Source organism: Quercus lobata, chromosome 10, assembly GCF_001633185.2.
Source record: "Quercus lobata isolate SW786 chromosome 10, ValleyOak3.0 Primary Assembly, whole genome shotgun sequence".
Lineage (NCBI taxonomy): Eukaryota > Viridiplantae > Streptophyta > Magnoliopsida > Fagales > Fagaceae > Quercus > Quercus lobata.
In genome coordinates, this window is record NC_044913.1 from 49,763,604 (window position 1) to 49,772,891 (window position 9,288).

General features: G+C 30.3%; 1 protein-coding gene across 1 annotated transcript; it reads left to right on the forward strand.

The window, feature by feature from the left end:
* Positions 1-1,213: 1,213 nt before the first annotated feature.
* LOC115965339 (isoliquiritigenin 2'-O-methyltransferase-like) lies at positions 1,214-8,876 on the forward strand. Its single transcript, XM_031084534.1, has 4 exons — positions 1,214-1,690; positions 3,975-4,285; positions 8,166-8,230; positions 8,433-8,876. The coding sequence occupies exons 1-4, from the start codon at positions 1,269-1,271 to the stop codon at positions 8,727-8,729; spliced, it is 1,095 nt and encodes a 364-aa protein (XP_030940394.1). The 5' UTR covers positions 1,214-1,268; the 3' UTR covers positions 8,730-8,876.
* The last annotated feature ends 412 nt before the right edge of the window (positions 8,877-9,288 follow it).

Here is a 9,288-nt window from a genome sequence, read left to right on the forward strand (position 1 = left end):
GAATCCAAACACGCACTAAAAGACGAAAGACTTTTCTCAAATGGTGATCATAGACTTTTTCATGCACAAATTTCTTGATTTTACACACAAAAATGTTAGGAATATCACAACTAAAGTTACAACTTCTATCACAAATAATTTACTTGACGAGTTGTGAGTGGTAGAGAAAAAGTGATAGGTCCACATTTACACCACTCACAATTTATTACATAATTGTGGCAAAGTTGTTGTCCAAACATTACTATTTTACGCGTGCAGATTTCTTAAAGATACACAAGTACACTTACTTGTCTTCAGAAAAGGAATTGAGACCAAAAAGGATAAAATAAAAAAAGTGAATCCTTTCAATACCCTAATTTTTTTTTTTTTTTTTTAGGAACCATTCAACATTTTACTAATTAGACTAACTAGAATCTATTTCACATTTAGGCGCTCAGCTAAAAATTACATTGATGGAGATACAACGTCTGACACTGTTATAGACTTGTTTTGTATGGCGTCTGTGATTGCGTTTACCACAGCGCCCTTAACCCTCAAACACTTCAAAGTCAAGGTAGGTTGTCAATATTGGAGGCGCACTTGATTTGGACGGAAGAACCAAATATTCCTACACATGTTATCATCAACTTGGAAATTTTAAATTATTAAGTGGTCTAAATATGAATAGAAAGTCACATTAGTACTCCGATCCACTCAGTTCTTTATTGGTGGGGTTTGGATTGGGCATCTGTGTTTATAAATGCGCATTTTCTCTTTTTTTTTTTTTTAGCTGTACTTATTGACTTTGACAAAATTTACTGTTTATAAACAGTGCATGCATTGTTTATGTATTGTGTATGTACTGTTTACATATTTAAAAATATTAAAAATAGATTTCAGGTACTATTTACATATTTAAAAATTATTTTACGACAGTATTTTCAGTTTTCAATTTTTAATTTCAATGACAATAAGTTCAATTTAATCGGACCCATTATGTGTTTTTTTGTCATTTCCCTCGTCTCAAAGCACTCTATCAATTTCAATATGAAGCACGAGTACTACCTTCAAAATACTTATCAATATTGTAATCTGTCAAGCTCTCTCTCTCTCTAAACACAAACTATTTTCAATTAAAACTGTTGACTACAATAAATTTACCATTAAAGTTCTACAGTTAAATACCTACTCTTGTCAGTACTTAGTAGTACCAGTTGATCCTATATAATACATACGACATAGAATCACAAGGCCACAGCCCTAGGCCAATAAAAATCGAAACAGCAAAAATGAGTTCCACACAAAACCAGTGTGGTAAACCCCCCATTAGTAAAGAAGATGATGATCCATGTCTCTATGCCTTGCTACAGTCTAGCTCCCACGTATTTCCCATGGTACTAAACGCCGCCATTGAGCTCAACCTGTTCGAGATCATTGCTAAGGCAAGCCCAGATGCTTTCTTGTCACCCTCCGAGATTGCTTCTAAACTTCCCACACAAAACCCTGATGCACCATATATGCTCGATCGCATGCTGCGTTTACTTGCTAGCTACTCACTTCTTACTTGCTCTATGCGCACCTGCGAAGATGGAAGGGTTGAGAGACTCTATGGAGTCTCACCGGCTGGCAAATTCTATGTTCAGAATGAAGATGGAGGATCTGTGGATTCAATCTCAGCTTTTGCTTTACACCGGGCCACGGTAGAGGTTTTGTACGTATATTCCCACTTAATCCATAGAGTCTTGAATGCATGTTGAAACGTGAATAAATAATTAAGTATAATAAGAATGCTAATTACCAACTTATGCACATAAATAGTCTCTTATTTAGTGATTTGATGATAAACGTTAAAATGAAATATTTCTATATTAAGTTACGTAAAAAAGTTACATTATCTTATTTAGTGATATATCTGGTACTAGCTCGTATTTAGATTGACTTTGACGTCAAATCTAAGCTTTAGTGGTGACTATTCTTGGAAATTCTAAAATTCATATGTTTAGGTTGAAATGGTCATCAAATAGCCCATGGCCCACGGTCTGATCTAGAAATTCGGCAGTCCATCGGGCTAATGAGCGGCCCGGCCTGTTGTTATTGAGGCCCATGGGTAGCCCACTACCCTAGTGGGTTAGGCCGTGGGCTAGTTTCTATGCCCATGGGCACCTGGTGGGCTAGCCCAGTAGCCCAGCCCGTTGGCCCAACTTGTTGCATAGTCCAATAACTTAGAATTTATAACAAAAATATATAAGAGGCGTATGAAGGATTGATCTTGAGATATTGTGGAAGAATTTCTTAAGAGAACTCTCTCAACCACTAAAATACTTAAAGTAATTGTGCTAAACTTAGTTTATTAAATATATATTTTTCTAGTAGTCTAGAAAATTTAAATTAACCATTTGATATTTATTTTATTAAAGATAAAAATAAAAAACTATTTGAAGCCTTAATTAAAAAAAAATTAAATAAGTTTCCATCAACAAAACAAAAAATTAAATTGATTTGATTGTTAAAAAAAAAAAAATTTGTAATTAAGTATTAAATTCTTTGATTCTTTCCTTTAAAAAAAATAGATTGATTATTCCCTTATAAAAAATAATTCTTTTTTTTTTTTTATAAAAATAATAAAATAATATGCTAACACAATCTCATTGGTAGCCCATTAGGCCCAACCTAGTAGCCTAGCTCGTTTTAGACAAAATGGGCATTGCCCATGGGCAGGGTTATGGGCTGGGGTTTTCTCTTTCGGCCTAACCCAACCCGGCTTGTTAACTAATTAATAGCCCATTATGCCCAGTTCATTGTGTCCTTGGGCCAAGTAAAAATGGGCCGGGCTTGCCCATTGACGACCCTCCATTGAATTTTTGTTCTCTAAGTTGAAATCTAACCCAAAATTACTTGAAAAATACGAACATCTTTGAATTATTTTTGTTTTATTTTTGTTTTGACTATTAGAACTTTGGTACTGGAAAACCCAATAAACATAAGCCGTCCAAAATGTTTATAACCTATGTATTTTAGGTGTCTAGGTTTAATTGGCATTTTAGATTTTTTCACCTCCTACTAATTATTCTCTGAGATCCAAACCAATCTGATCGATTCCTCAAGTTGGTTTGTCATGGGTTGAATATTTGAGTGAGGGTTCAAGTTGGCCAAATATTCAACCCATGTAACCCAGCCAAACCCACTGCATTAATAGTTTTAAAAAAATATATGCATTTTAGATTTGTTAGTTGATTTATTTTAGATTTTGAAACTTATTTTTATCAAAAAAATAAAAAATAAAAAAATTGCTACTATTATATATTTTGGTATTCTTATTGGTTTGTTTTTGGACCCATCACTTATACCAATTTTTTACTTACTAATGATTAGTCACCACATTAGCAATTTATAAAAAAAGTTTATAGATCTAGCATTTTTCTCTTTTTAAAGACCATAAAAACATCTATAGATCTAAAATAAAAAACAAAGTATACAAGCCAAAAAAATTAGCCAAGTAACAAAAATTAGCAATAGTAAAGCTAAAAAACAAATTAAGCTCAATCAACTAATTTTACTCAAATTAAACACAATAAACCAATTTGTCATTATCCAACAGCAGACGTACACATCAAAGACACACATACCAAAAAACAAAAAAATCTATTGATTAAGCAGTAGCAAAGCCAGAGACTAGAGCTATTACACATAACCATCAATAGAGCTGTTCCCTAACTCTAAGTCTTGGCTCCATCTCTATGTATATACCACGTGTATTAGCTCAAGAATACATCATAATGCTGCGACTGTAGTGCCTCTTTAGTCATGATATCTTACTAGTGATAAGATGGCAAATAGGTAAAATTGTGTCTTCCAAATAGTAGTAGTGCGATAGTTGGAACTCAAATTAGTAAGTAATAAAGGAAGTAAGCATATTAATCTTACATCATTTGCATATCACTCTTCTTTTTCCAACCAATAGGTACTTGACTCTTTTGGCATTCATTGTGGTATAGGCTAAATTTTAAGACTGCCATTCTTGAAGGAGGTAATCTATTTGAAAAAGTCCATGGGAAATCCATCTTCCAATACATGAAAGCTGATGCATCATTGAACAACCTTTTTAACAAGGCAATGGCTGATCTCTCCGGAATACACATGAAAAAAATTCTTGAGAAATATGAAGGATTTGAGGGTGTATCATTGTTGGTTGATGTTGCGGGTGGCACTGGAGCAAGCCTCAACATGGTCATTTCCAAGTACCCTTCCATTAAAGGCATTAACTTTGATTTGCCTCAAGTGATTCAACATGCACCGTCTTATCCAGGTACTAAAATATCTTAATAATTGATATGTATGTCTAATCTTAAATGGTAGGTTTGTCCTTGACCTTTAAATCAATTGACACTTTATAGTGCTCCCAACTTACACGTGTAAGTTTGAATCCCCCTCCCACAACTTATGACGTTTAACATATATATATATATATATATATATATATATATATAAAAGTACCATTCCATTAAAGGCACTAACATTGATTTGCCTTAAGTGATTCAACAGGCACCATAATATCTTAATAATTGATATGCATGTCTATTCTTAAACGGTTGGTTTGTCTTAGACCTTTAAATCAATTGACACTTTATAGTGTTCCCAACTTACATGTGTAAGTTTGAATCCCCCTCCCACCATTTATGATATGTTTAAAATATATATTTATATATATAAATTATCACAAATGACGGTAATAAGAAAAAAAAGATATATATATATATATATATATATAGTGCCCTTGTAGTACAATAAGTGGCAGAACCATGACCCCCCAAATCCTATCTTTTTTAATATGTGGAAATTAACAAATAAAACTTAAGTATGTATAATTTTAAAAAAATTAAAAATTATTAAGCATATATGTATTAAATTCTTTAAAAAAAAAACTTTTTTTATTATTGAAATAGAACCATGTCATTCAATTAATCAAAAAAATTAGCATCTTGGTACAGAGCTTCCCTAGTTATTGGAGGAACATCCTCCATCCAATACATATCCTCAATAATATTCCTAGTAAATTGAGCTAATACATGAGCTACCCGATTCCCCCCTCTCTTAATACAATCAATCCTTACCCATTGTAAATTTCTAAGCAAGTGTTGAATATCGCCGATCACATTCCAAAGCATTGACTGATCATCCTTCAGAGTCGAAATTAATGCTAATCAAAATTTATACCTATCTACAATTATAATTATTTTTTTAAGGTACATACTTAAATTAATTAGATATTCAAAAAATTATAATGAACAATATTTAGTTATCTACCAATTATCTAAAGCAATAATGAGAAAAAAAAAAATAAGGATTTTAGTCCATACATTTTATGACTTGAAATATATATATATATAAATATATATATATATATATATATATATATATATATAAAACTGAAACATCTAAAACTTCCACAATTTTCCACGTCAGCATAATATTTAAATAAAATTATTTTTGTTTAGTCCAAACTTAAGAAGGAATGAAACTTTATCTCTCTAACAAGTTCAACTTAAACTCAAACTCATCATTATCATTTAAAAAAAAAAATTATCTTTGTTTTATTCAAATTTAACAAGAAGTGAAACTCTTTCTTTCTAACAAGTCCAACTTAAACTCAAACATTGATAATTTATCTCCAAATTTGCGAGGTTAATTATGAACACTATAAAAGCAAAGCAAACCCCAATATATTTTTTTAAACCGAGTAAAGGTATGAACTCTTTTTATATTATTTTCTTCTCCTCTACTTTGTTAAAAAAAAAAAAAAAATGGTTTTTCATGTATTTTTTAAAAATTAATTTTCCTACATGAACTACCAAACTCTCTTTAGCCATTTTTTATAAGATAAAAAAACTTGCATTAATTGAAATTATTCTTTTGAATGTAACCCATTTTTCTCTTATATTTCTCTATTATTTAGTCATATATATTTTGTTTTGTTTCAATCATTTCTAAGCAGTGAATCATCTAACTCTTTAATGTTTTTTTGTCTTTCAGAAGTTTAATTTCTAAAATTTTGAGTCTATTTTTGCAATATCTGAATCTGTCTAACAAATTTTTTGTAAGCCATTGCACGTTCAAGTAATGACTTCTTCATCAAATTGTAACACAAGTTGAAGTCATACAAGAGCAAATCATGCAATGATATAGTTTCTTAAAATTTTTATATTTTAGTCTACCTCACAAATAGGTAGATTCCCATATATAGTACGAGTGAGCGACTAGTATAATTAGTAGAGTCTAACACATGAAATTTTTAACATTTTAAATATGAGGTAGAGTGGAGATCTAGACATGATGAAACTCATGATCTGGGTACATGAGAATTTAATCATTTAATTATAATTCTAACTCTAATTAGTGTCTATTCATAAAAGAGTAATGTTATAAATACAATTTTGTTTACAGAAATTAAATTGACAGATTTTTATTGATTTTCATTTGAACTCATCACTAATATCATCCTATAGTCTAACATTAACACGTTCTTTGTGGAATATTTTGTAAAAAAATTTCTGACTTTAGAATTATTGTACTACTCAAAATGCTAATGACATCAAGAGTTAGTTGGGGTAGGAATTGAAAATGGATTTTTTTTTTTTTTTTACAAGATAGAAATTTTGGTCTAGTCTAAACTAAGAGTAGAGAGCAGCACCAAAAGAGAGTAGCACCAATTGAAAATGGGGTTAGGAGATAGACAGCAGCACCAAAAGAGAAAAAATAAATAATAAAACGAAGACAAAAGCAAAAGAATAGAAAGTCTAAGCAGCAACAGCATAGACTTGATCACTTGCTTCGATAAAAGAATAGCAGGCCTGGACGATAGATCTTTGAATATCTTCTTTTTCGGCCTTACCTTTGACTACTAGACAATAAAATTTGATATGTAGAATCCATTTCGGTGTCAATCCTTTTTCATAATTCCCAAACGTGGGACATTGCTAACACCAGTTACTAGTGAATCACGGACTCGTGGTCCTAATTTAAATAAAGATGCTACGCATTTTGCTCTATTGTTGATTAAAGATGGGTTTATAAAAATTTTCAAATCTATATCAATATTGGAACAATTTGTCAAATTTAATTTTGACAACTTTTATAATACACATATTGGATAGTAAAGTACCTACAACTTAATTTACATTTAAAATAATTGTATAGTACTATTTTAAACTATAATGGATAATAATTAATAAGAATATAATATATACTAGCCTTTGAGCACGCGCGTGATTTTTTGAGTAAAAATTAATAATTTGTATCTATTATAATTTGGGATTTCTACTTTTTCCAATCACAAATAAAAAAAAACTAAGGGTGTAATGAAATTTAAAAAAAAAAAATTGAAAAAAAAGGAGGTCAAAGAAACAAATACATCGTGATGAAGTAAAAAAATAATAATAATACGTAGGGAGGTGAGTTTTGTAGATTAGAAGAGTTTTAAAACTAATAAAAGAGTAATCCTATTTTGTAGGGAGTTAGTGAGTAGAAGTAGGAATTTAAATCAACGTAAAAGTAGGAGTTTATTAGAAGTAGGAAGACATTTCAATGTAGAAGTAGGAATTTATTATTTTTGTCAATTTACTATTTTAACCCCATTTTTAAATTTTAGATAGGGGTATTTTTGACAGTAAAAAAAGCAATAACTAACTTTCTTTTTTTAATTTACTATTTTAACCCCATTTTTAAATTATTGGTTAATTAATTTAGGGATATTTTTGACAGGAAAAAAAGCAATAATTAACTTTCTGAATCCTTTTAATATATACAGAAGATATATATATATATATATATATATAAAGAAAAAAAAAATACTTAATGATCATATTTTTTATTCGGAACTCAAAGAGAAATTTCTGATTCTACCATTAATTATATAATGCTACACTTTCTAAATTTTCACTAGTTGTCAGTACACAACTCGAAAGATTTAGACTATAAATTGGAGTGGCAGAAAAGATGTATTAGATCGAATTTGATTGTATCTGAGAGATAAACATTTTCAAAATCGAGTCAATATAAATATACAATATTTTTTTACAGCCCTTGATATATCTAGCTCTAAAACAGTCCTTTTCATTTTCTTATTAAAACGGATTTTTTTCTTTATCTTGAATTTATTTCTGTTAAAAGCAAGGTGAAAATCTGTGCAGGTATTGAGCATGTTGGAGGGGATATGTATATAAGTGTTCCAAAAGGTGACGTCATTATGATAAAGGTCAGTTAGTTAATTAACTACTTAATTATTTGATGATTATATTAGATCGGCTTGTCAAGAGCTTTACAATTTAAGCTAGTTCAATGGTATATAAGGGTTCAATTCTTCCATCCCATTAATTTTTGTAATTATGGAATTGTCAAAAATTAAAAATTAAAAACCACCATTTGCTTTTTGAAAATTTTCATGTATAATATTGCAGGGTACATGTCATAATTGGAATGATGAACAATGCATAAAACTTTTGAAGAACTGCAACAAAGCAGTGCCAAAAGATGGAAAGGTGATTATCATGGACTTTATATTGCCAGAGGAACCTGAGGCAAGTAATGCTTCTAAGTATGTCTCTATGCTTGACAATGCTATGTTTATTCAACCTGGAGGGAAGGAAAGAACTGAGAAAGAGTTTGAGGCCATGAGCAAGGCTGCTGGATTTTCAGGGTTTCAAGTTATCTGTCGAGCCTTTACTGTCATGGGAGTTATGGAACTTTACAAATAAAAGTCTCCAACTATCTGGTTTCAGCTTTTCTTGTGTTCTAGTTTCATTGTTAGTCAAACTGGACAAGTTATGGCAATTTATATTGAGCCTGTAATTAATTATTTGCATGTATGCAAATTTTTTAATAATGATTTTATTAAAAGCATGAGTTTTATAAATTAAATAACAATTGATCGAATAAATGGGAAGTTAAGAAGATCTAGGATTTGTTTGGGTTGTTTTTGTAGTGCTGACTCTAAGAATGATCATTATCAGTTTTTTCAGGAGCATACTATCTACTAAAACTTGATAATATGTGTGATTATGATTGGTGAACTATCACTTTCTCATGTATCTAACATTTCTTTTTGCACCACTCATAACCCTACGTGTTTAGGATTGTAACAATAGTTGTGATACAAAAATTGTGTCCTCAAACATTATCATTTATAAATAGTTATTTATTTATTTATTTTAATTATTAGATCACCTCAGCATATATTGCCGGTGATGCTCCAAAAAGGTCGTAGTGTTATAATGGAATATATACATTAAGTCATTGACACATTTTGAGTGAAAT

What these genes read in the sequence shown, in the direction of transcription:
- LOC115965339 (XM_031084534.1), top strand. Translation starts at nt 1,269, where the DNA reads ATGAGTTCCACACAAAACCAGTGTGGTAAACCCCCCATTAGTAAAGAA. An exon ending in ACATGCACCGTCTTATCCAG is followed by an intron (nt 4,286 to 8,165) that starts GTACTAAAATAT and finishes AAATCTGTGCAG; the next exon opens with GTATTGAGCATGTTGGAGGG. An exon ending in GTGACGTCATTATGATAAAG is followed by an intron (nt 8,231 to 8,432) that starts GTCAGTTAGTTA and finishes ATAATATTGCAG; the next exon opens with GGTACATGTCATAATTGGAA.